The 27,320-nt window shown below is 37.9% G+C and overlaps 1 protein-coding gene across 18 annotated transcripts in view; it reads right to left on the reverse strand.

Moving 5' to 3' along the window:
- PLCH2 (phospholipase C eta 2) overlaps positions 1-27,320 on the reverse strand; it is a 119,913-nt gene that overhangs the window by 16,080 nt on the left and 76,513 nt on the right. For all 18 annotated transcript variants that reach the window (XM_030018900.2, XM_041124158.1, XM_030018910.2 and 15 more), the window contains 14 exons: positions 21,927-22,097; positions 18,930-19,023; positions 15,154-15,357; positions 13,934-14,054; positions 11,782-11,953; positions 11,420-11,527; positions 8,826-8,984; positions 6,920-7,012; positions 6,351-6,451; positions 5,299-5,396; positions 4,300-4,482; positions 3,740-3,847; positions 3,434-3,558; positions 391-475 (listed from right to left, as the gene is read on the reverse strand). In XM_030018900.2, coding sequence (XP_029874760.1) covers positions 391-475; positions 3,434-3,558; positions 3,740-3,847; positions 4,300-4,482; positions 5,299-5,396; positions 6,351-6,451; positions 6,920-7,012; positions 8,826-8,984; positions 11,420-11,527; positions 11,782-11,953; positions 13,934-14,054; positions 15,154-15,357; positions 18,930-19,023; positions 21,927-22,097 — 1,822 coding nt within the window. The remainder of the gene's footprint in view (positions 1-390; positions 476-3,433; positions 3,559-3,739; positions 3,848-4,299; positions 4,483-5,298; positions 5,397-6,350; positions 6,452-6,919; positions 7,013-8,825; positions 8,985-11,419; positions 11,528-11,781; positions 11,954-13,933; positions 14,055-15,153; positions 15,358-18,929; positions 19,024-21,926; positions 22,098-27,320) is intronic.

The raw sequence follows: 27,320 nt of genomic DNA on the forward strand, positions 1-27,320 counted from the left end.
ACCCAGTACTCTCACTCACTTCAGGTAGAGGCACAATAACACAGGAATTTGCATGAAATAGAATTGGATCTTACTTAAATTTGGCCCTGCTTTCAGCAGGTGTTTGGACAACCTGACTTTCTTTTGACCAGAGCAAGCTCAAAATACCCTTCTCACATACAATGAGAAGTCAGAGAAATTACTTGTTTTACACCAAAACCTCCACAACGTTATACCAACTCAGTCAAACAACTCAAGATCCAAGTCTGATTAACATTAAGAATGCTTAAATCAATTTTTTGGTGCTTTGCCACTATAGAGACCAAATTTCATCTACTCATCTTTATGAGCAAAACTTGCCTGAATGAGGATATTTCAGCCATAAAAACCCTAAAACCCACATAATCTTACCATTATCATCAACTACTCTAGTTTGTTCTTTGAAGCAATCAACGGGTAAGCCTATAACTTCTACTTCAACAAATGGATCTATGATCTGGAAAACAGAAAGTAACAAATATTGAAAGAGTGACAAGGATTAAATTCAAGCACATAGCTTTTACAGTGTGAGTATTGTACATTATTGTCTTAATTATTGGTCCTGAGCCTTTCTGTAATGGATTATTATGCTGATGAGAGATCTCTGGCTAAATCATCTAAAAGCATAATTTAGAATAATCATGTTGTATGCATTTGTGATCATTTCTCTCTTCTGTTCTATTTCTGTGTTCTCAAATGAACTTTAAACACTGGTCTGCATATGAACGTTTTCTAACGTAGTAAATAATTGAGAAAAAGCTTTAAAATATATTCAAAACAGACATTATGATAAACATGTTCTAAAGCAGCAACATTAAAAAAATCCCAACAAGAATCAAGAGTCATCTGTTAAAAATCTCAGTGTCATGGCACAATGGACAAGGCAATGGTCAAACCAAATGGGAGGTCGAGTTCTACCTCTGGCCGATTTGCAAACATCTCCTATTACTACCTTCCATTTCCGGAAGAAACTCTGCTTAGAATGTAAGCTTGAAAAACTAGAGCATGTCTTGTAGAAGGTTGCTGTAATTACCTAAGACTAGAAAGCCTTTGACTCTGTGGAGACCTCTTTTAATTAAATGTGAACCTCAACTGAATTATAAGTTCCCTGAAGGCAACAGTGGGAAGGACATTCTGGGGATCACAAAGGAGGACTATCCTGGCACTGAGTCTTTACATTCACATCCTACTAGGTAGCCACAGAGATATTCCTGTAATTAGCCTGAACCTCTTCAGTTTTTACTTGTGTTCTCTGAAAGGACGACAAGTTTTGACAGAGTTGAGTCTCAGAGTGACACCTCTATCCCTATTCACAAGGAGTAGGAAAAGGCAGGTAGCTTTAAAAGATTAATCTGTGTTCCAGCCTGTGATGTGGCTCATAAAAAAATCTATGCTGGACCCATTCAATTATATGTCATTTGAAACAGCAACCTGATACCCAAATCTACCATCTGTCTCCCAGTAAGTAAAAGTAACATTGAAGACAAGAGTACATATAACCAACTATTAGATTTTTTGAAAGCTTGTTACTGCTTTCAGATACCAAGAATGTAAACAGCCAATGCAATCTCAGCAAGAATGAAGAGTCTTTTTGATGCTTAGGGAGAACACAGATGTTCCTTGTGCCCATGTCCCTATAGAATACTCTACCACTAAAGAAAAATCAGAAGTGTTGTATCTGCTTTTTGTTACTTTTCGAAAGACACCTCATTCTCAGTAGGAAAGACTACACAATGTATTTGTCAAACATCTTATCTTGTTTGCCTAGCTCTATTCTATAAAATCTTTTTCGTAACATAGAGTGGTCAGCACAATAAAGGTCTGATTTTTCTCTGGTATAATTATACGCAAAGGAAACATAAAATAAAACATGGAATTTTAAACACCACCTAACTTACTGTAGCTTTCAACAGGGCTTTTATTTCTGAGTAGGCTTATATAGTGTAGATACCTGACTTAGCTCAGACACTGACAGCAATCAAATCAGGGAGCACAGGAAATTGGGTAGGATGAGCCAGGCTACAGGTGCTTGTCTGAAAGTTAAACTAACCCTTGCTCAGGGTTAAACTAACTGCAAATTTGGTATCTGGACAGACTGGGTGCAGATTGTTCCTTAAGATTATTTAGGCATTTTATCTTAACAGTGTTAATTTTCTTATATATTGTTGGCCCCTGACATGGGGAGTAAGTTTGTATGTTTTGCAGGCACTTCTAGAGTAATCACTTCAAACGTGACTGTTAACAGTTGTAGGGAACTGGCTTCATGGGCTCAGGTAGTTTTCTTCCAAGATTATGTTCTGCATGAATTAATTCCCCTACTGTTCAGGATAAAATGAAATTCCAACAGATTATTCTTCATATTCTGAAATATGAGTGCAATCTGAATTAGGACAAATTCCATGTTGTTGCATATTAATAAGAGTGGAAATAAATAAAGAAATGGAAATGGAAATAAATTAATTAAAACACAGGTAGGTTCACTAAACCCTCAGTATGACTCTACTGTGTTTGTTTTTTAGGGAAGTTTACCTGGTTTGATGTAGTCACCTAAAGAGTTCTGTGGAGAAAGGGTATTTAGAAGCTGATTGCAACATTCATATAAAATTCAAGCACGTAAGAACTCATTTGAGAGGTTTGATTCTAATTGCAAAAGGCTAAAATGAAATTTTAACTCTGACAAAACTTCATCCTAGTATTCATTAAAGACTAATATTTAATAAAGTCATGTGGATGACATTGTGACACCAAAAAACAGCACAAGAAATGAAGAAAGCTTCTTTAAAAAGTTGCCAAGAGGTTGCAGATCTGGCTCCTTTTAGTCTGATACTTCATTAAGTGAAGTTGCCAGGGGTTTTATAAAACAAATAAGGGAGCAATAAAAAAAGAAAAAAAAAATTAAAAAAAGAATAGATCACACAACAGAAGCCAGAATGAAGGACAGAAAGAAAACATGTAATAATACGGTGCTAAATGGAGGACTGGGAGCAGATTCATGCAAGCAGAGGGAAGGACTCCCAGGTAACCCTGCTTGCCTTGCATGACAAGCTCAGCAGTTTTCTACATTTATTTTTTTTAAGAGACAGACTGACTTGGCACTATTTGCAAGGGTGTTTTGAAGGAAAGAGGATGTTTAGAGTACTATGGTGAGTAAAAACTTATCATGATGAGCTTGTTGGCCCTTTTTTGCTTCTCCTGGAGGCACTGTGTTGACAATTGGAGGAAAACCAGCAGACCATTCCTGTGATGCAGAAATTAAGAAAACCACCTAAAGATCTAGAATGCTAGTGACCTATTTTATTCATGTTCTATGACTCCTGACAGATAACTGCAGGAAGTTAAATCCTCATCCTTAGCCCAGCCAATATGGAAATAAACCTTCTCCAACACACAAGAACAATCACCAATTGTCCCATACCTCTCCTCTGTCTCCCAACATGGAATCACGTGGTTTTGGGAGTTGTTGACCACTGATAATTCTCAGAACCAGCTGTTTCTTCAATTGACCAGGCAGTGGGTCTTCAGAATTTGGATTAAAGACACCTGTAAGAATGAGAAGTCACATAATGTGAAAGAAGTGCAATTTTCGTGATCTAGTTATAGATACCTTCTGTCTCATTTGCTTCGAGCATCAGAAATGCAGTCTTAAACAAACTATAATAAGGATCCACACCCACTCTTCTCACGCAATAAGTGATCCACTTATTTTGCTTGTTTTTCTTACCTTGACACATGCAGTTTGGTTTGAGGACATAGCCACAATTCCCATTGGCACTAAATTTGGCCCGGTTCAGTTGCAGCATTCTTCCCTCTGACTGGTAGTTTAGTGCAACTATATAAAAAAACAGGAGGTGATATTACTTACTGAGTACGTTAACACCATTCTTGTTTGTAGAACCAAGTTAAAGGAAGGACACCTAAATACATTTTCACATTTTACTTCTTGGATGCAAAAACTCAAATGTTTTATGAAAAAGAATTCACCTACGTAACATACATCACAGCCTCAGGGAGAGAAGCTCTCCAAAAGAGTCTGAACTCTGAAGTCCCCTTGCATTTGAGAAGTTCATTTATTTCCATTTATCAGACAACTACTTGGATGTAAGACACATGTTTGAGGTAATCTATCTCGGTAACAACATAGACAGGAATAAGGAAGACTCAGTTGTCAGTAAAGTTGGATGAGCAGAGAACTCGGAGTATTTTAAGAGGTGATTCCAGTGTTCCTATTAAAATATCCCTCCTAAAACAAAACAAAAATAAACAAGTTTTCTTTCTGCTCACCAAGTTGGCATCCAGCATTCCAGAATGGCTGGGGATTGTAGTTGCTAGAGTCTACACGATAAGAAGATGGGTAGATGCGGGACAACTGATGCTGGTTGAAACGTAGATACTGTGCTGGCTTTTGCTGCAGTATCTGGTGGGCTTTTGTTTCACTGAAAGATGAAACCTGCCAGCTGGAAGAGACTAAAGAGAAGAGAGGAGGACATGAGAGGTAATCTCCTTATTTATTTATTTATTATCTAGATAAAGCGTTCAAAGCTACATGGCGCTAGTTCCTTATAACTATCAAGCATCATTTGAATACATCCCACTCAGAGGGAGCTATTACAGCAAAATCATTGTGCTTAATGGAGGAGTTATGGTTGGGAAAATGAAGCTGAATATAAGGAATGACCTGAATCTTCATTAAGAAGTTTTAAAAAAAAGTCTCTAAGATTTTTTTTTAATTTGCTCAAGGCAAGTTTGTTTTCTGGCAAGCAATTCTCTCTTTTTGGCCCTTTTAACTAAAACTTGATTCCTGTCAAAATAAGATACAGAAAACTTAGAAAGAGGACTGAAATATTCTAGAAATTTAATGCCCGATGTTTCATCAGATCTGACTTAAGAATCTAGACTTCAAGCTTGAAATGCTCTTCAGACCACTCTCCCCAAGAGCATAACTAAGTCCTCTGTTATTTCCCAGGATTTAATTGTTGTGTGGCAGCTTTTATACAAGCTAGCAAAGACTACATGTGTACTACTTACTACCTGTAGTAACTTTTTCTCCTTTATGGAAGCTGTCACACAACTTTAGACTCACTTTGTGGATTCTGAATAGCAAGTGGTCAGCTACTTCAAAATAGTATAGCTTTATTGTGTGCAGCTCTTCTGTTAAAATCTTTTCAGGGTCAGGGAGAAACAAACAGAAAACCAGCTTTCAATAAGAAGATATGTAAGAACATAAACCTTTCAATTTCTTTGTATAGCAATTATTTTCAGCAGACTTTTAGTTCAACCTACTTTCAGTTTCAACGTCATGGGTGCCAACAGACTTTGTGTATTTCACCAGGTCAGAGAGCGCCCTGGACAGCTTCATTGTCTTCTTCTGTCGGTTTATTCTAGAAAGATAAAACAAATTAATTTCCCATTAATCAAGGGGTAAATTTTATCTTTCATATTTAAAAACAAATCAGGGTAAAGAAACATAAGAAGGTTTTCTTCTACCAAGGAGGTACTTAATAGTTTTATACCACTTCGCTGTCAAAGCACAGCAGTTGTGGGACCAATGGCATGAAAGTACACGGAACAAGTAAGTCCTGTTCTTTCTTGTTAATGGCAGACATAAGTATTCACCTACTAAGATCTGGTGGGGAGGACTCTAAATTGCTTTCACGAAAGGGTGGAACATCTATTCACATCTATATTTACTTCTCAAGTCAAGGGCTAACAAAAAAAAAAATTTAAATCCCAAAGAAATAGTAAGAAAGTAATGCTCTGATCCTCCTTATTTGCTTCAGGTTATCACTAACAACATATCTACTAAACTCCCCCCAAAAGCTCCAAAGTATCCTAGAGAACTGCTTGATCTGATTTCTTACTTTTGAAGCCTGAAGCTTAAGCAACCATCCTGCAAAGGATCTTTGATGTCAGGATTTTTGAAGAGGCAATTTCAAAAGAAAAATCAAAACCATCACCTGAATTGTGATGCAACTTCATTTGGCAAATTATAAAACAATAAAAAAAATCAGCTGGGGACCTGATAAACTGCAAATCCACCTTAATGGATTCACTAGGCCACCAGTCAAATGGCCTATATTTCAGCTGGATGAGATGGTAAGAGCTCAAAGCACATACAAGGTCTGCTGTACTTCGCTAATTAGTTTGAATGGCACCAAGAGATCATTCTAATGATCTTGTGGCAAACATCGGATCTACCCTTATACCAGATCCCTGTCACATGCCTGCAGCCTTCAACAAATTGACTTCTAGACCTGAAGCATATCTATTTAGTGGGTATATTTATGTAGGTATCTTTTTCAGAAACAAAATTGCCAAATCACTTGTTAACAAACCTGCTGTAATGTACAGAGCTCCTGGCTAAATTTCCTTGAGAATCCGAATCATCTTCACCCTCTTCCAGACTTGTTGCCTTTTTCAATTTGCTTCCTTTTTTCTGTGCCACAAGGAAATAAAACCATAATATCATAACAGTCTGATCAACATTTGAGCAGCTGGATACAATTCTGCTTTGTTACAGCTATGAGTATATTACTTACAGAAAATAGGAAACGACAGCTTTTGTAATACTCAGTATTGCAGAACAATATGCATGCACGTGGGGAAGACTCAGCCCGAGGTCAGAGCCTTTTTATAAAGGAATCAGATCCTCAGATAAAAGGTGCAAATTAAATTTTAAGCTTTTCAGATTAGATCTTGGGATACTTTTAGTCCTTGATGTAAATTGAAACTGTTATGCACCATTATAACCAGTTATCCAGCCTACCCATTCAGTGAACAGTCTGATAGCAAGCCTCTGCCAGACAATGCGATTATGATATTCATCTCTACCACTGTGTGCAAAGAAAAAAACCTATCCAAGAATACAATATGTAGTGTAGACCTAATCTACCGAGTGACTCACCTTGCGTTTAGAAAAACTGCCCATCAATGACCGGCTGTGCCTTTTATTGGTGCTGAAGTCTTCCCCAGATTCCACATCATCCTCAAGTTTATTCTAAAGCAACCAAAGAGAAAGAATAATGTAGCAGACCAAATAGAGTGCTACAGACAGCATATCTGAACATCATCAGAAATAGTTTGGGAAGCAATCCTCCCTAAAGTGTCAACAGAACTGGAGCAGACCAATGCAGGCTTTTTTTTTTTTTTTTTTTTTTTTAAAGCACAGGCTGAGTAAAAGACCTTTTATCCCAGCAATAACTGCCATCATTTTTGTCCATGGGAACTTTCAGAGCAGACAGAAATCTCACAAATATGTAACCCCAATTTTATTTTCATCTAGGCAAAGTTTGAATGCCCCTATGCCACATAACATTCATTGACACCAGACTGGTTTATAGCTTAATATTTGAAAAGCATAGTTTAACTGGACTTATTTCTGCCAGCTACACAGTTTTCCTAGGATACTCCTAGTATCCAAGGCCAAGAAGCCTTGGCCTTGTAGTGCATCTTACAAGAATAACTGTCTGATACACCATGTAAATCATTAGGCTTAAAAGTACATACAAAACTTATGCCATAGAAAGTTTTGGGAAGCTGATTTTTAGTTCTCATCTAGTTTTAATCCCTAGTTAGTACACTTGCTTATTATTGGAAGATCTCCAATGTTTTTCATTTGTATGCAACAATCTTCCTAAGCTTTTTGTGGCTTATTACAAATTCTAAAATGACAATGCCTCAAGTTCGTTAAGTGTAGTCTGTGGGCTGAGTACATTTTTATAAATAAGCATTAGTATAAAATTAAAATCAAATGTAAATGCATAGAACATAGAGAACCAAGGCAAAAAAGCCCAACTTTCATATGCACTTTTTATAACGGAAAATAAAATTCTTTCTGTTGAAAAGTAATTTCATTTTGTATATTTCATGCTCCAATTGCTGTGTGAGCAAGAAAAAAAGCTTTGCATATCTGACAGTGATGTTCACCTGGCATCATCATTAACTGAATGAATTCAGCTGTGAATCTGAAGTCAATAATATATGATTTATTCAGTAAGCTAATAAAACACAACAAATGGAAATGCTAAACTTGTCTTTGTCTGAAATCACTGAGAAAGACATTGGACTTTAGAGAAAGAGGTGGTTAGCATTTCAGTTTATATTTTGAAGGACTGCCACATTTCATTATTCATCTGCAATAACTGACTATCCCTCTGCATCAAGTGTGAATCATAAAAACAGCTAAAATTAAAATCTTATTATCAGCAAATTAAAAAGCAGCTTCCACTAAATGGACATAAATGTGAAAAGTATTCTTCCTTTTAATACAGCTTTTATATAAGCAACATGAGGTATTAACTAGGTGTCATGACAAAATATTACAGAAAATATTACAGAAGAAGGGAACATGTTTTCTTATATATTGAATTAGCTAAATAAGTGTTCGTCAGGGCAGAATGGAAAACAGCTTCAAAATCCCAGTTCCACCTACGTCTGACTGGGCATGTGAACCTGGCTTTACCACATCCCAGGGGAACATTTTGGCTATCTGGTTATTCTTGAGTTGTATTATCCTAGTTAACCTAGACAGGAGACAGGAATCTTTTCATCGTGTGACTCACACTTATCTTGTTTTAAGGAAAGTGCTGAGCATTCTTTAGTTTCATTAGTACGATGATGGCTGCAGATACCTGAGGTAAACTGAGCTATCTTAACTGGGGAGTCTCAAAACAGAATTAAAAGCCCAACTTTAGACATCCACCTTTGAAAGAACAAGCATTACCGTTATGAAATAATAGTACTATATAGCTACAGAGACAAACAAAACAATCAGGTCTAGGGGCAAGTGAAGTACGATAAAACATGTTCACCTTCTTACTATCTGACTTTAGACCAGCCTTTCCTGATGATGGTAGAGTGGTAACTGTAAAATTGTTTGGATCTTCACAGTCACGGATTTTGGATTCTTTTATCAGTGAATCAAGTTTTTTCTTTGCTATATTCTCCACTCTTTTCCTATTAGTAGATGCCTACAAACAAAACAGAATCATTAAACTAGGTAGTGATGAAAAAAGTCTTATTAATTCCAGCCAGGATTAATGCAAACTAAAATGTTGTATGCAAGAAAAAAAGTAAAAAAAAAAAAAGTTATTCATTTGCATAATGTGAAGCAGTTACCTGCAGCTCAGTATCAAACAATGTAAGGTATGGAAGCATATGAAGCCCTGAAGTAGATGTTAGATCTAAAGTATAAACAGATTGTCTGAAGTGATGAGAGAGTAAAACTCATTAAAACAGTTCTACTTGAACCAAGACTGACCATTAGCAGACCTATTCAGATGTCATGTCTGTTACAAGCCAAGGATGTGCTAACATAGTAATAGTTATTACTGAGATGACTCTCCATACTGGACTGGATTAACATATGCTATGTTTTGCAACACCAATTTAGTAAAAAATCTGATCTATTCCACTGTGCTGTCCAATAAGCCATTCTTCACAGAAATTTAATAGTAATGGATACATGTCAAAAATGACTATACGGTATTTCTCTCACACATCAGGGTTGATGGACAGCATTCATATGCTATGTCAGGGTTGACTCTGCAGCTACAATAGATGCAAGCTTCTACTGGATGGAATGGGAGAAGATTTAGAATCTTGATTTCAGCAGTTCAAGGGCAAAATGTAAGAGAACTCCTTCTGTGAGGAAGTGGAGGGAAAAAAAATAGAAATCCAGAGTTTTCTTTTTCATCCAGGAGGCACAAACTCACAATCCCAGGTCTTTTAAGAGGTGACAGATTGTGTTTTCTCAGTAGGCCTTAAGAATTCCCAGTTAAATTTGTCATGAAACAAGCTATGATTTTCTGAGCTCTTCAAAATTTGGCTTGGAAAGCAAGCCAGCTGTAGCAAATCTCAGATTTAAAGCATCACTAAACCTCACAGCAAAGTGAACTGTTAGTAACAAAGACAATGAGGTCAGCAAAGTAATGCCTACTGAGCTTTTAGTGAGAATAATACACCCAACCATAACATGTTACTAGCTAATTTTGTTATGAAAGATGACACTTTCTTACTGGCATTAATTTCTCCATCCATTCAATGGAAGAAAAATAAACATTCTTTGACATCTCTTTATAAATAGTATATCTGTGGGCTAAGTTGAAAAGAATCACGGCAAAAGTAATTTCTAGCAATGAGAGACCTGCTAACATTTCTGCTTGTTCAAGCATTGGGATTAGGATCCTCTCGAAACAAGCCATCTTTAAGTATAGAAAATTTCAGCAGGCTTGTCAAATCACCTGCCTTGTTGCCTTTGGATATTGCCTGAGATACAGACAAAAGAACTAGAAAACATAGGAAAACAAGCTGAGTGAACTTTGTTGATCACAGTGAAGTTTCAAAGTGAAGAAATGTCCAATTCTCATTTCATTAGTTTGTGCAGTTCTAGTTTCCCTGCACAGTCAGCTACGTAGGTAGCCCCCAAATGGGTTGTAAAAGCTTTTGGTTTGGCTTTCAACTCATTTTCTCCCTGTTCAAAAGGCTCATGTCTTGATACCAGGCCTGATCTTACATAGGTGGAAAGCCTGCTGAACTGAACTGTACCACACCACTGCCTGTACAATACCTTCCACTTTGAAAAGCTGCATCATGTAACAAGAAGGTGTCAAACCCCAAGAAGTATTAAAACATCACAGATCTCAGCTTTAGAATATTGAAAAGCGATATGCTAAAACATAATAATTTTAAAAAACAAACAAATTATTTTTCCCGTTTGGTAGACTTATTCATAAAGAAGTTTCTCTTTTAGTTTTAGATTAAAAGGATCAAATTCATAAGATAAAATGAGGAAATATCCTGGAGGAGAGAGGACTGAAAATCTCTCCAAGGCAATCTGGGTTATGTTATTACATGGTTTTGTTGTGTATTTTATATTGTTTCTGTAAGATGCAATGTCACTCGCCAGAAGATCAAAATGACAAAAAAAATTAACTTTTAAAAAGGATGGAGAAATAAGGGATTTTCAGATTGAAGCAAGCAGAGATTAAAATATTCTCCCTTTTTAACACCTTCTTACAGTAAAAATCAACTAAACACAGCATTCAGCAAACCAAAGGGATGCTGTGTAACAATGACCACAATTTGACATAAGTAGAACTTTTTTTTCTTTTTTTTGCATTTGAGGGGAAGAAGACTATGATGCAATAAAGAATCATGAGCTATTACTATTTAAAATATTAAAAGACACAAAAATTCCAAACTTGAAACTTAACCACTAGAACTGATGCTGTCTAGTATGCACTTCTGTCAAATCTGTCCCCATGAAGGTTTAGAACCTAAAAGACTTGTGAGGAATCCCAAGGATTAGACCACATCCACGTTCCAGAGAACTCATACAAGGTTTCTTCTCACTGGGATGGGAAAACTTAACATACATTTACATCCAAACTGTCACTTAACTTACATCTCCATTCATTAGTTTACAGTCATCATCAATCTCATCAGCACTGTCCTCATCAGAAACTTCACCTTCCTCTGCATCATCACTGATGTTGGCTGGAAGTTTCTTCCCCTAGAAGATAGAAAGATTATGCAGGCGGGTTAGCACGCAGCTCTTGCTATCACACATATAAAAAAAAAGTAAAATTATTCAAAGCATGCAGCCAGGCTCTTGCTGATTGACAATACATTTGTTCAGAACCTTAACTACCAGGTTCTTAAAGACTGCTTTTTGTAAAATGATTTAGGTTAGGGTATAAGTGATAATCAGGCAGAAATCGTAATCATCACAAAAAAAGGGATGGAACAAACGAAGCAGGTTTTTACCTTAACCAGTATCTTTCCTTTAAGACTTGCTGGGGAAGGGAGCTTGGTAGAATCATCATTGTGCACAGAAGACAGATCCAGTTTGTCTCCCAGAATTTCTATAAGATACTGAGCCATCTTCTTCTGCTGAATAACACTGCAATGGTTCTCAATTGACAAGATAACAGGGTACCTGGCAGAGACATAAGCAAGTATCATCAACTGCAAATTTAGTTTTTATAGCATTAAGAGGATAACAGTTATTACTGTCTGAGCCATTCCTGTAACAGACATCACCACCAATGAAATCCACAGTGGTTCGATAAATCAGTGTGGGCACAGGACTGATACTCCACTACTCACTCCAAACTGAGTGGTCGTTTTTTTGACAGCCACGGGATAATTAAACTTCTGCAATCTGATTTGATGCATTTTTTTCCAGAGCACACTTTTTGCCTTCCTACACTACCCAGTCCTGAACTTCATTTACTATCAAAGAGATTCTAGCAAGCCATTCATAAGGAAAAATTAAGTAGTCACTGCCTTCAACTCTCCTCTCCAATCGGTCCTTCAGCTCTTTTGTACTCTCACAGATAAAAGTAAATAAAGGTTCCAAGAACTGAAAAAATCCCCAATGGGGCTTTGTCTTTACCTTCCCACTTCCAACAACCAAGCGATAAACCTGTTGTGTTAGTTCTTCCATGAAAACTTTTCTAGCTAGCAACAGAGCAGTGTCATACAAACAAGCCTGCAGATAAAGCCTCTTCTAGAAAGACAGTAAGCCTTATTTCTAGATTTAGTTTTATTGTTGTCATATATTGTTGATTCTCCAGGTTGAGGCCAAGAAATAACGTTTTTTTGAAAGGCATCATCAAGATAAGATTTGTGAAACATCGATTCCAGCATGGTTGGTGCCATATAAAATCACACTGAAGATGGATTTCTGTTTAGAGATGATGCATTTTTAGGATGAGCACAAAAGCCAGCACACAGTGCAGTTTTGTAGGGCTGAATTATGAGGGATTCATTAAGTAAAAACTAATTAGGAATAAAAAGATGTCTATCATGACATCTGGCCCTCATTAGCTCCTCATCAGGAAAAAGGAGGCTTTCAGCCAGACAATGCCTGCAGGACAAAACTTTCCCAACTGATGACTATCGTTAGATTCCTAGCTTTGCCTGAAGCTAGTTCCTTAGCTGAATTTGCAGCCTACCAACAGCTAAGCCTCCAGCCTGTCCTGGGAAAAAAAAAACACCTGCAAGTCTGAAATATGTTTTGTTCAGTACCAAACTCTGACTGAGCACCAATATCTATCAAGAAAAAAACCCACCACAAATAAGTTGTAACACAGTCCCACTTAGCCTTTCTGTAAAGCTTTTAAGAACTGCAACAATTTCAGAAGCATTGCCATATATCCTGCTGGCCAGCTTTCCTTTGATTTATTTACCATGTCTTCAGGCAAACTCAGAAAAATTCAGGCTCACAATTAGTTTACCTGGGCTGAAATTTCAGGGCAGGGTTAGCTCTATTAATGAAGACAGATGGACTGCTTAGGAGAAGCTACTGGAAAATTTTTACAGAGATAAATTTATTTGTCTTAAAAAAAAAAAAAAAGAAAAAGATAGGTTGACACACACATTTTGACTCTCAGGAGGAGGACAGTACTGCCAAGGTATATGAAACTTCCCATTGTATAATTCTCTGATTTCCTGAGCAACATACAGGTAGGGAAAATAACCTATTTCTCTTGAACAGTCTGCTTTCTCCACAGTTGGGCTACTGTCTCTTTGTATTCCTTTGCTGCCTGACTTGCTTCCTATCCCTGGAGTAACCAAGCGTAACCTTGACATCACTGGAGTACACATCCAGAGAGATATGTGGTTAAACCGTCAGCCTTTCACTAAAAACATTCACTGTCAAAACATGTTAATCCTCTGGTCTTCTACAAACGGGATAAAGACAGTCCCACAACTACGTACAGACTGCCCCGACTCAGACAGTTTTGCCCTGTTATTTCTTTCTGAAGGCTTTCTCCCCACACAAAACAACTCAGAATTCCATCTGGCATATGCAGGAACAGGTTAGATTTTCACTAACTGCCTTTACAAGGATGCCAGGGAACACTCCAGCTTATAGCCCTGAGACTCAAAAGTTGGCAGACTGTATACATACTCATTCTTGACAAAGGCATATTTGTTGATAGTTTCAATCACATCTTTGAAGAGAATTTTGGAAGTCAAAGTGTATCCATGGTGGACAATTGGTTCACCGTCCGGCCCATCCCAGCAGTCAACTGTAGAATAGAAACAACGACACCCATCAGACAAGTAACATCTGGGGCCACCACCTGTGGAAGACTATGAGACCCTGCAATTCCCTTCAGCATCCCAGCCAGGCATGTACCCAACAAAGCAGGGTAAAGGTTCGTTCCCACCCTTCATCTGTATCTCCCTCCTCACTGTGCTCAACGTCCTTTCTCTAAAGAAACTTCCTGGCCTTGACATTCTACTGTGTACAGATGACTGTTCCCATTGTTTGAGAAAGCCCCAAGCAAAAAAGATCTCCTTTTAACAAGTGCTGAGGATTATTATGGCAGGAAGAGAGATGACATAGCATAGCATTACTTTCATTATGCTACTGCTGAACCTGAAAAGGAAAGCAGAGAATCTTAGCCAAGCTTCTCACACCACAAGCAAAGCCAAGACCTAGTCATCTCTAGCCCTCCTTGGATTTTGCCTAACCTTATATTTGTTTACAATCATATTTCCATGAAATGTTTTGCTCCTCTGAAGTATCCATTGGCATATCCACAATCTAACCTGAGCAAACCATGGTATTGGCCTTCTCAAAAACTGTGAAAACACTTTGATGGTCAGGATATTAGAGGTGATTATGAAACGGGTACTCTCTCAGAAAGGCACTACAAACATCAGAAGAGATTTCACATAAAGGCTTCCTGGTCACTGCAGAGACTGTCAACATTTCACGTAATAGAACCCTACTTCCCTTATCAGAAATATCGGCTTTCCTGTTACGTGTAGCAGGAAATCTGCCATATTTTTGAGTTTGCTTGTCATGCACTCGGCTAGAAAGTATATACACCAATACATTCTACTGAAAGTTACTATTCTCTCTACAAAAATATTTTTACATTTTTTTTCCCTCAGTACCAATGACACTACTCTTCAAATGTCTGCCTTATTTCCATGCTCAAGAAAATTTGTCCATTATACTGCAACATTATTTTGTTGTTCTTTATGAAGGAAAGACACCATTTTACTAGGCTTTTCCCTCTGCCCAATTACCATGTCCTCTGCAGAAGTCATCAGTCTTCCTTTACAGAGGAGAAACAAAACTATGGAGCCTACTGATGATTCCCTTTTGATCTTTACCTTCTACGCAACGACAGCCAGATTGTAGCACCCATGCATACATGTCCACCCTAGACTGGGACATCAGTTGATCTCCCATGAGGTAGGTATTATGTGAAGAGGTAATGAAATAGTGACTCAAAGGAAAACTCATGTCCTGATTCACTTGGTAGTGTTCTGGGTTGAATATGTCCCCTGATGGACTCCTCATGTAATTGGTGAAACCTGTAAACAAACAATACTATAAATAATACAGTTTTGTCCTTTTTGTTGCTGTAGCCTTCCTAAAACCAGCCTAAAAATGCATCCCTACATTCACCAACACATTCATGAACATGTAAGATAAATACCACCACCACACTCCAACTGTCACGATGCCCAATTGCAATTATTGCTTTCAATAAATTTATAGTTGCTTTGTACATTTCCCTGCTCTGCCTTTCCTAAAAAAATATGTCTATTTAATCCAAACCTGACATTTTAGGCTTATAATTTTTGTCAAAAGACTCTGCTGGGACATTAAGTTGCATGGCATACAAAAGCCTCCAGGGATCTGTGGTCATATCCTGGCATTGCTCCTCAGTGAAATGAGTTGAAAGATATATGGTATTGTACTATGTAGAGACAGTTTCTAGTGGCCCAACACAGTGTGAAGCAAGGGAGATACTCTCCTCTCCCTTATTTCTCCTGAAAATACCAGGAGAATGTCAACACACATTGGCTTGTACAAGCAACAGTCTCTCATTTTGATATGACACTGCATGCACAAACATGCATGTGGCTGGGAGAGATCTGCAGTATTGTATTACTGTCACTTTATGAGACTGAAGTTCACTCCAGACTTAACACTGAAAAATCATTTATCTGTAGTACTTTCAGTGATGCTACTAGAACTTATTTTCTGAATTAGTGGGATGCTTGCAAATCATGCAAACATCACCTGGACAATTTCTGTATTGCAATCACTCTTGTTCAGAAGCAAAGTTTTAGCAAGTTACATTTTTTATCTTTGTATGAAATGGCTGCTCTCAGATCACCAGTATACATTTGTGCACATACACACAGACTCTTTCACAAGACAGACTAACATTAAAAACTGTAACTTTCATGTCAAGCCTCCCCAAAATTCTTTTTGTTCACCACTAATGAAGGACTAAGATTTCCATTCACATCCTGACTTTAACAGCTGCTGACAGCAATGGTGCCTTTATTCAAAAGGTCTCTGCTTCAAGACTTCTAATTCTCCTGACATTTCACTCATTATTCCATAAATAAAACAGTGCCCATATAAAAATCCTGCCAAAGTTACACAAGGCAAAACAACTCCAGTCTTCAAAATCAATCTCAGAATACTGGTCTACAGTACACAGTGAAATTGAGCTTGAATAGAATTTAAGATAAAATGTCACCTTTATGACGGTTCTTATAGGCTTTACATCTTGTGTTGATGAAAGTTTTATTAAAGGAAAAGAGCTGATAAATACAAATAGCAGCCAAATCTTTTTGAAGAATACACTAGGAAACAGTGCTAGGGAACCTCAGTGTAGCCTAATATTTGAGTCTCTTGAGGCACATATCATGATCAACTAGCAAACCAGTAACACAGCTAGAGTAAAAACAAAAGACTAACCAAGTCAGAGCAGATACCGTGAAAAATTGATAGGGCACAGTGTCAGCAAACATACAGCTAATCACTTTTGGCAGATTAATTATTTCTTCTTACTACAAACCAAACAGCTGCTACAAGATTAATTCCACACATCACTGTTAGGGCAGCTTCTGAACCAACACTATTGTTTGCTTTAAGCGCTTGTTAAAATATAGTATCAAAATTGTTATAATGAGTTCACACTAACTGGATCTATCAGCCCTACAATGAAGAAATACGAATGAATCGAGATATTGGCAGCAGTGTGTACCATAGATCTCCAGTATTTACATGCTCAGGAAAAGCATACTGACACAGTGTTTTATTTTGATCAACAGAGGAAGGTAAGAGGTTTTTTGCAAGACTCTGTTGAATGAGCTAATTGTCACAGGCCAGTTCAAGGTGCTTCATGATAAAAGCCATCACAGCTGAGGACACAAGGCACTACAGACACATGAATGAACATGAATGGGCAAAGAACACTATACTATTATTTTACTACTACTGAAGTGCCTCTATGTGTGGGCAGGATGCTCCTGTCTGGGCTGTACCAATTTGAGGAATAAACGTACAGCTTCAGTTTCCATAGCTGTTGTATTTCAGTCTCCCTAGGCAACACTCGATTTGTCTTCTGGAAGACAAGAGGAATCTAAAGTCTCAACTACACACAAAGACAAGAAAAGAACAACTTCTCTGTGTGCATGTGTGTGCACACATGTGCATACATTCATATGCATGCAGATATATATCTATGCTTTTTAAGCAGTTCTTTCTTCTTTGTTAGTACCCAATCCAGCAGCGTGCCCCTTGTCAGCTCCTCAGTCAGCTCTGTTCGGATGTTATCATCAATACACTCCAGAAGTCTCCTGTATTGGTTAAGCTCTAGATTAGATATGTTCTGTTCTGTTGCACTTCCAGCAAGATACTGGAGTGGTTAAGTCTCCCATAAGAAGCAGAGCCTGCTAACGTGAAGCTTTTTCCGGTTGTTTCAAAACAACCTCATCTTCTACTTCCTCCTCATCAGGAGATCTGTAGCAGACACCCAGCAGAATGTCACCCATGTTGGGCTGGTCTCTAATCCTAACCCATAAACTCTCAACTGTTTTATCATCCGTTCTTAGGCAAAGCAATTCTATAGATCAGGTTAGTTTTTTAAAAGTTTTCCCTTCTGGTATGAAAAACTACAATAGTTTGAAAAGCCTAGTCTTACCTTTCTAGCTATGAGGAAGGCAAAATAACGAACTTGATTATTGATTATTTATGTGACTGCCAGTGACTGTAAAGCACCAGAGAATAAAAACATGAATATGGCAACTCCTACACTCACTTGGCATTAGTATAAGCTTTAAAATAAATTGAAAATTTAGCCTGAAAGTAGAACAGACCTGAATCCACCCTAAGCAACCATCATTTCTTGAAAAAAACTCCCACCTTACACAATATACCAGAAACTACCCACTTCTTCATGCAGTAAACCAAACTGAACTTATAATTGGCCACTTTTCACTATGACAACACACCCATAGAAATAGACAAGACTGATTTTCAAAAGGTCCTAGAACTTTTGCACAGAATCTAATTCCTGAGGAACGTACTCTGTCCTTGAAGTCAGCGAGATCTGGTAGAAGATTTACTATTTAGGGGAAAGGATTTAGAATCAGTCCTCAAAATAACAGCTACCATCACGATGGTACAGCATCATTATATTCAGAGTGAAGGCTTTAGCAGCAGAGGTCATGAAAGCATGCTTCTATATAAATTTCATCTATCAACCCACTTCACATGTTTACTCTGGATCAGATCACTCCTCTTATTAAAACTTAAAGGATTTCCAAAAATACCTGCAGGAATGATGCAACTAAATTCTACTGTATTTTCCAAAAGCACAAATAAAGACACATCCAGCTCCAGCTGATCTTTGATGACTGCTACTTCGTCATGATATGTACCTTTAAAAATCTTCCAGAGAGTACCAATTTCCCTTTACGTTCCTCAGCAAATAATAGATATTAAAAAAAACTACTGAAAAGCATACTCTATACAACATGACAAAATTTGCTGACTATATATTATGCAAACAAACGTTAATATTCTCATAAGCATTTAAGCAGTTGCCTCTTTCCTATGAAAGCTACCCCAGCCAGCTTACCATCAATCCCCAGAGCTCCCTCCTGCTTGTTCTCCAGGCATGGTTCAAACTTGCTGATGATTTCCAGGCAGTGTTCTTTAGTCACATTTGTCATCTGTAAAAGTAGCAAAAATGAAGTGTTAACTAGTAATCACAGCTTCTCTTAGCTCTTTTCTCTGTATACAGTTTAACAGCTGGCCAGAATATCCATAGTGGTACTAAGGATTTCCAGTTACCCAGTGAGATTCTTACTCCTGTCAATCAGTGTCAGGTCAGATAAGAACTAGACTGCTTTGTGAAAAGTTTCTGTCCTATTGGCAGCTGCCTGATCACAGCCAATAAAGACAGAGTTCTGCTTTGTAGGTCAAATCTGGTTAGAGTGTTATTAGGCACACAGAGCATCCAAACAGAAGCAGCTTTGTCACAAACCAATGGCATTTTTTCTCTTGTAGGATTAAAGGATTAGTTTGCATTATCAAAGGTTTTTACTTTAAAATAAAACAAGAAAATGCCTCATCTTTATGCAGCAGACAGAAAAATCAGTTACTAGCAGGGTAACGTAGAATCAGGACATAATGCTCTCAGAAAGCTCCTTGAGGAAATCTGTTAACTTCAAGGTTGCTTTGCATTCTCAACTGAAAAAGGAGAGAGTACAAAGGGAAATACATGTTTGTAAATGTTGTCATTTACAAAAAAAGGTGCATTTATGATAAGCTGTAGCTTTTTTTACCTTGCAAAGTTTTCGTAATTTGATTTTAACACTATTATTTAATATTCCTGCTATTTACTGTAGATTTTTCCTCTAATTACTACCCCTGTTATTATTGAATATTCCTGTCCTGAGTGGTCCAGCAAATCCTTTCCATTAGGTGCTGTACATGCCACATGAAAATCAGCCCTTGTCAGCAGAGGGAACTGCCAATAAAGTGACCAAGTTGATGACTGCTTTGGCAACATGGAATCTTTGCTTACGGGGAAAAGAAACCACCAGCATATCTACTACCAGATCAATGCCTTTTCTGGGGGTAATTTAAAATCTAATAAATAAAAGTAAAAGAAGAGCAAAAAAAAAACCTAACCCTTTATTTGCCCATACATTATAGGTTTGCTGGGTTCAAAAGATAAAGCTCTGGAACAACAGAAGGTTTTTCTGGTACAGTTTCAAATGCACAGAATGAATACTTGTTTTCCCTGTACAGATTGTATGAGAAAGGGTAGCACTAGGCAAGGGAGAGAAGCCCCACAGGCACGGGTTGTCCACATCAGTGATTAGCTGAGCCGATTTGTGTCCTGTGGCGAGTGTTCATTTTCCTCTCACCATCTGGAGGATCAATTGACCAATGAAATGGAAACATACCCCACTTATCTAAAAAGATAACTGCCAGAGAGGTATCTTTTTTTATTCATTCATTTCTTAGACAACATTTGAAACTGATGGAGATTTATGACTTACAGGCACGCAGCTTCAAAAGAGATCATGAGAGAAAAAGGCAAAGATGAGTCAATGCATTTGTTCCTGCATTGACTGCATCTTGCTATCCAACTATTTTTCCTCACTTCATAATCTTCCACAAGTCTCTAGATGAAAAATCATAGAATCATTCAGGGACCTCAGGAAGTCACCCAGCCCAAAATCCTGCTCAAAGCAGCATCCACTACAAGGTCACATCAGTTAGCTCAGAGCGTTACCTAGTCTGGTCCTCAAAACCTCCAGGGATGGAGGCTGCACAACCTCTCCAGGCAACCTGTTCCAATGGGTGAATGTCATCATGGTACAGATACTAGATGCCTTGCCGTTTTCTGGTCTGCCAAACTACCATGTACCAGAAAGACTCAAACTTGTTCTGATCAAGGGGTATTTGGGGTAGGAGTAAAAGTGTTAGGCTTCCAGGTAGCTTGGTTACAAAGATTCTTAATGCCATAAAGGTTCAAGTCAGTGACAGAGGAAGCAGATCAGTGGGCAGGAATGTGGTGCACCATACACACAGAGATAAGAAACTTTTGTCTTTTACCATTATGTCCCAAAAAAAGAATATATCAACACTAGTTTCCTTTTTTCATGAAAACATATGTGAACTGTCAGAAAATGGACTTCCGTAACTTCAGTGCGCATAAGTGACTGATGGACAAAATTTCTAATGTGACTGATGTAGGCTAGCCGCCTTGTTAAATACAGTAACACAAGTGGATAGCACTTACTGCAACAGAGCACATAGTTTGCTGGTATTTTGCTGAATGTGCATAAACAACTATAAGCACAATGTATAGGTGCACTTCAATATCTGAATAGCAAAGCTTATAAAGCTGTAAATTAACATCTCTGGAGAGCTGTAAAATGCGTCACATTCATGAACACCGTTAAATATCAAGCTTATCATTATCTACTGGCTGCTGCCACCACCCCCCCCGCCCCATATTATTATACAGGGCATATACACATTACCTGGTTTGTCAGAGAAAAATACCTCACCTGTTTCAGCTCGGCAAAATGGGACAATAGTCTTTAAGACCCACCCCAGCAATGGAGTTAAAGCACTAAGAGACAACTTAATATGTACTACTATATATCCTCAAAAAACTTTCCCAGACATTAATTATCCTCTCAACAGCTCTTCAGAAACATAATCTTCCACTTTACAAACTGAGATAGTGTGACAAAGTATTTCAGTGTCTCATCATGGACTATGCACTAAGTCAAAAGCAGAGTCAGAAACACCATCTTTGCACCAGGCTACTGAATACTGGGAAAAAACAGATACTGAGGAAATTGTCCTAAGAGAACACGTGAAAAAGAAAGAAACTGCAGAGGCTTTATTTAGGGGGACAACGAATGTCTACAGAAAAAAGAGGTAGTGAGAGCAAGAAGATTCAAGAAGGAGTCATGCCAGCCTACAAGATGAAAATCAAGAGGCATCTAACTGTCTATTTTTCACACGCATGACAACGAAGTTCCCACCCCTTTTAAATGGCAAACAGAAAGGCATGCAGACTGGAAGTCTTTTCCTGGCTTGGGCCTACCTTCTGTTCAATCTCCAGAAAGCGTCTCAGATCATCTGTATCTAGGTAGTCCTTGTGATTGCTGTAGGTGAGCATTAGCAGGTACAAATCACGTCGTGTTGACATCATCTTATAGAAGGCACAGAACTCATCAAAGCCCAGCGTGCCCTGGTTATCATCCGTATCAGCCTCCTGCATTACACAATAATAAGGCAATGAGATACCCAGTTGCCCAGCAATAGCCTGAACAAACTTTGAATAAACAAACTCCTGCATGAGAATAAAGCAACACTGAAATTAAATGCAGGTTGATACTGCCTGACATGGCTAGTCACTGTACAGCCTGCTAGAACAGATTGATTTATCAGGCTGATGCTTGTCATGTGAATGCTTTGCACAGCTTTCCCCTTTGAACCTCTTAAATGTATGCACTAGTGAATCAGCCAAGAAACAACTTTTAAGGTCTTTATTGTTCCACAGGGAACCCTGCTCGAAGGATTTCTTCTGTCTATGGCAGTGAAGTAAGACAGTGTACCCTGCAAGATAGAACAGAACATGCATATGTCTGGCAGAATTACCCATTTGTATTTTCTTGAGAAGGTCATTAGAACCCAAGTCATCTTGAAATTAATTTTATATCTGGGATTTGGGAGGATATCTGTTAAATGCACAGCCATAAACTAGTAAGATCTGCAAGAATACTAATTTTGCAAGTAAAGAAAAAATCATCAGTAAATGACACTATATTGTCTGGTATATCTATCCCCTACAACATATATATTTCTTGGTTCTTTACTTTTTGGGGTCAGGTGCCCCAGCCCGTGATCCAAACCATGCTCGGTTGCATCAGCAATACTACTTACTGTTTGCCCACCGTGGCGATAGAATTTCTTCAAAGAAATCTTGTGAGACTCTGATCACAATGGGATCCACCCAATGATATAACTATTTGAAGGAGAGATTATGGAATTACTGTGTTTCCTAAAAGCCTTTTCCAAGAAGTGTGAAAAAATGAATGAGAAATTCTGCCACGGGAAAGTATGAAAGAGGAAAGCTGCAATGTTTCCCAAACAGGATAGACAACACTTGCGCATTTTATCAAAAGAGGCTTATCTAGCACTCCCTACTTTGTTCTCAATAAAGGAGTTGTCAGCATATTGCTTTACTCACGTTCACTGTAGACATGTTTAAGGACATTTCAAGCCACAAAATTAAAAAATAAATAAATGAGGCAGGTTTTTACCAAACCTTCATATTTTGCACTGAATTTCCTTCACGTACTGTCACACGTGCACTTGTATCAGTTGAGGAAAACACTGATAATAAGCTCTCACAACCACGGACAGCAGCACTGAGCAGCCTTCACAAAGCACTTCTGTCCTGGCAAGCTGACATCAATTCACAGTTATTTGCCCAAGAACAAAGTACTGCCATGACCCTGCAATTCATTCTAATGTACCCACAGAGATTTTTAAAAACTTACACAAACAGCCTACTCTTTCCTTGTTCCCAAAGGACACCCTGCACTTGTTCTCTACTCTTTAATCTTGATAGACCTCACTATTTTGTCTCTTGTCCAGTCTCACACTTCAGCAGTTTCGGAGCCTGTACCAGCTACAGCACTGCAGCTGACAGTACTGTGGAGGAAGTGACTGCAAGAAGAATGAGGAGTCATGAAGTCATAGATGAAGCTTCTTTAGAACTGAGCCCCAGGTGAAAATATGAATGCATTTGTGAACAAGAAGTAGCTAATAAAAATGGCTTTTGCCATTGTAACTATGGCAAGATTTTTTTAAACAACTCACTACTACTTTTTTAACTAGAAAAATTAATATTAAAGGTAACTTTCTTTCAGATCTACATGTAATCTACCCTATTATATCTTAAAATACTTGGTGTAGTTATTTCATTAACCAAGAGATTTGATTTTTAATTTCAAGGCTGCTTAATATTCTGATTCTAAGCTATCAAATAGCAATTATATTTTCAGCTGAGACCAGCTCAGTTTCAATTATGCATTGCATGTGGAAAAAGCAAACCTATTCTTCTTTGTTAATAGCATTTCTAAAGCACCCAATATGTATAGTAATTGTCATTGATTACAAACAGTAAAACCAGAACACAGCATACAACAAGCACAAATTTTTTCCCAGGAAAGTTTTGCCCAGTCTCTTCTATTTGGCTTGCATCAAACCTAATGGTTCATCCTGGAAAGGGAGTCACTTTAATCTACTAATTTTAATGAGTTTTAAAATTCAGTTCTTCACTGAGCTACATCCGTAAACCTAGTGTTTGCTGGTGTGAAAGAAAAAAACTGAAGAAAAAAAAGTAACCGGTGAAACCCCTTGGTTTTCTCTGGCTGTACATGCATGATTCTCAAAGGCTTTTGAGCCTGGAATGTGTCCAGAACTGAATTTTTGAAAATCCTATTGAAAAGGCTAGCATGACTTTCTAGTAAACTTGAAGCAGTGCTTGAACAGCTGCCATTCCAACTGTGAGATTTTCAGGCACCTAAATGTACATTATGTTTCTGAAGGTACATACATACTCTGTCCAGACATTGCATAAGAAAAAGTAAAATAGCTGAAAAGTCCTCACCTCCAATACTCTCATAAGGTACAGGCTGCGCCCTAGAGGTAACAATTTTCTGTATGGAAACAATCAGGGACTAACACAGTAGCCCATACTCTTGCAGAAATACGATCACAAGCATTCATCCCAATGGCCAGTACTTTTGGAATTCAAAGAACTTTCAGTTGGCAGAAGACATCTCTTTTGCACGAACTGCTGTTTAAATGCAATAGCCTCATGTAAAATTTTTTACGGTCATAACCATACAGGTCTTAATCCATCAATTGGATAATTTATCACGTGCAGAAATGAAAGACACAAACTGACTTTTTTTCTTCCCTAAACAAAAGCAAAGGCAAAGGAGAGGATATTTGCAAGTTCCTGGTGACTAGCATTTCATTCCATTTAAAAATTTCTTTTTCTATTTGGACATGTATATGGTGTTATAATGCAATTGTGTGCAACAGCATGGACAAATCTACTTTCAAAATTCATTCTGGTCCACATAAATTTTATGCAACAGAAACAGAAAATGGTAATCAAAACAAGGGCTGGCATAGTAAGAGCAGCCTGAGAGAAATGAGCACCCAGCTTCCTGGGGCATCTGTGTGTTATGAAGCTTTTATTTCTCTTTTATTCAGTAACATACAGAAAAAATGCTCAAGTATTTTAACTCTACTTCTAAACTTCTGTTTAAATTTCCCCCTAGCTGCAAACTCTTTTTCTGCGGGACTTTCTGTTCCTAAAGAACAACTCACCCAAATGATGGCAAAATATTCGCCTGATGCATACACTAGGATAACCTGTATCAGCTGATTACTGGAAACTTTCCAATCGCCTTTCCTTCCTTCCCCATAACCTTGAGTTGCTGTGGTTTGCAAAGTTATCCTGTTCTCCGTGCTCCATTTGAGCATCTTTTACCATTTTGGACCCACAAAGGAATTTACATTGCACATAGGATGCAACCAAGCAGGCTTCAGCATCAGCTGTCAGCAGGATGAGAGAAAGAGCAGAAAGAGATTTAAGTTAAAAATGTTTTCAACCCAGAGGCATTAGAATAAAAACATACAGCCATGGAAGAGAAGGAACATTTCAAGGCCCATTTTTAATCCAACCAAACTAGTCAGAAGATTTCCAAGTTACACTCTTTCCCAAAATTATTCTCTAACACTCGTCTCTTCTGCTAGATATAAAAGGCCATAATCAGAGGCCATAAAGTCAGTCTATAAAGACTGTCCATGGCAAAATGCTGCGGCTACATCGGTTTCTAACCAATGAAAGAGATCATTTTGCCTTCCTTTCTTTTCTCAGGAATAAGTTAAAGGAATGACAGCTTCACATCCAGACTGATTACAAAATCACCCGTCCAATTGTACATTCATTTGTTCAGTTTCATGTTAAAATACTTATCAAAAGTCGTGCTGACTGCCACTATTCTTAACTTCTCCTTGATCCCCCACAAAACTACCCATACTGTGCATGTTTCCATGAGGTCTGCGCATAGGACTCACTGAGCTATGCAACATTATGGCAGTTTATTAAGGAACAAGAGCCGGCATACTAAAATTTATTTGCACAAGATTTATTAATCGTATCGTAAAGCCCCAGTTGACTGTTTCTTTTTATTTTTTACTGTTCTTTAGCAATGGAACAATTCTATAACTAGTGGCTGTTGTCAGCGAAAGTGCTTTTCATTCAAGGTTCTTAACACCATCTAAACCTTGAAGCTTAGGTTTTACACTTCTTACCATTCCTCTCTATATGGATCAATTTCACACACAGGTAGGTAATTCTCTAGGGAATACTAAATTCAGAATAATGGAACAGAGCCCTCCTAAATGATAAACAGAGCCTAATTTTTACAACTTAGCAGAGTTCATGTCAAAATGAGAGCATTCGCTCACTAGCGTGAATCAGTAAAATGATTCCAAAGACTCTGATATGATTTCAGGTTTCTATTTCATAGGACTGAAGGTTTCTAATGTTCTTGTCCTAGTGCACTGAAAGAAAGATTAAAAATAAAAAAGGAATTTTTACACTTCAGCAATACCAAAAGGACTACTTGTTTCAAAGTGGTCTTCTACCCACACAGCAACAGGAAAAAAATATATGCCCAGGCAGTCTCATTCCATAAGTACTTCATCAAACCAGGAAAAATCACCCCAAAAAAGAAGAAAAGCTTCAGAAAATGAAGACATGAACTTTAAGAAATCTTTAAACAGCCTTAAATTGATTGCAAACTGCCCAGGAGTTGTACTACCTCAGTAGATGCTTAGAATAAAAGATGGCTCAGTCTTCAAGCACCAACAGAGAACAGAATTACCTTTGCCTTGCCACAGATCTTTGTGTGACCTTAAGCAATTCACTTATTCCTGCTTCAGTTTTGTGAAATCAGGCTTAGAATATTTCTCCACCTTAAGTTAGGCAAAACTTAAGTATTCAGCTATACACAATGCCTCGGACAGATTCAGACTGCCTAGAAAGTCATTGGTAGATAGGTATTTGATCCCTTTCAGTGCTACTGAAATTCCAGTATTTAGTTTTCTCTGAAACGATCTCTCACAGCCTCTCCAAGAGAACATTCTTTAAAATACCAGAGCTGCTGCAAAATTATGCTGAGATGTCCCTGACTCCGTGTAGGGCAAAAGTCATAGTAGTTCACTATGCTGAAAACTATTGATTCAACTTCTGCTTAGGTCCTTCACACAACAGACTTTCTGATTACAAAAGCATACACATCTCCATAGTTCAGTTGCCCAGTAAATTGGGTCAAGGTCAGTAGAATGCAATGTCAAACAAATAGCTCTTAGCAATGCAAAAAACCTGACAGATACGGAAGTTTGC

Source organism: Aquila chrysaetos, chromosome 6 (assembly GCF_900496995.4).
Source record: "Aquila chrysaetos chrysaetos chromosome 6, bAquChr1.4, whole genome shotgun sequence".
Taxonomy (NCBI): domain Eukaryota; kingdom Metazoa; phylum Chordata; class Aves; order Accipitriformes; family Accipitridae; genus Aquila; species Aquila chrysaetos.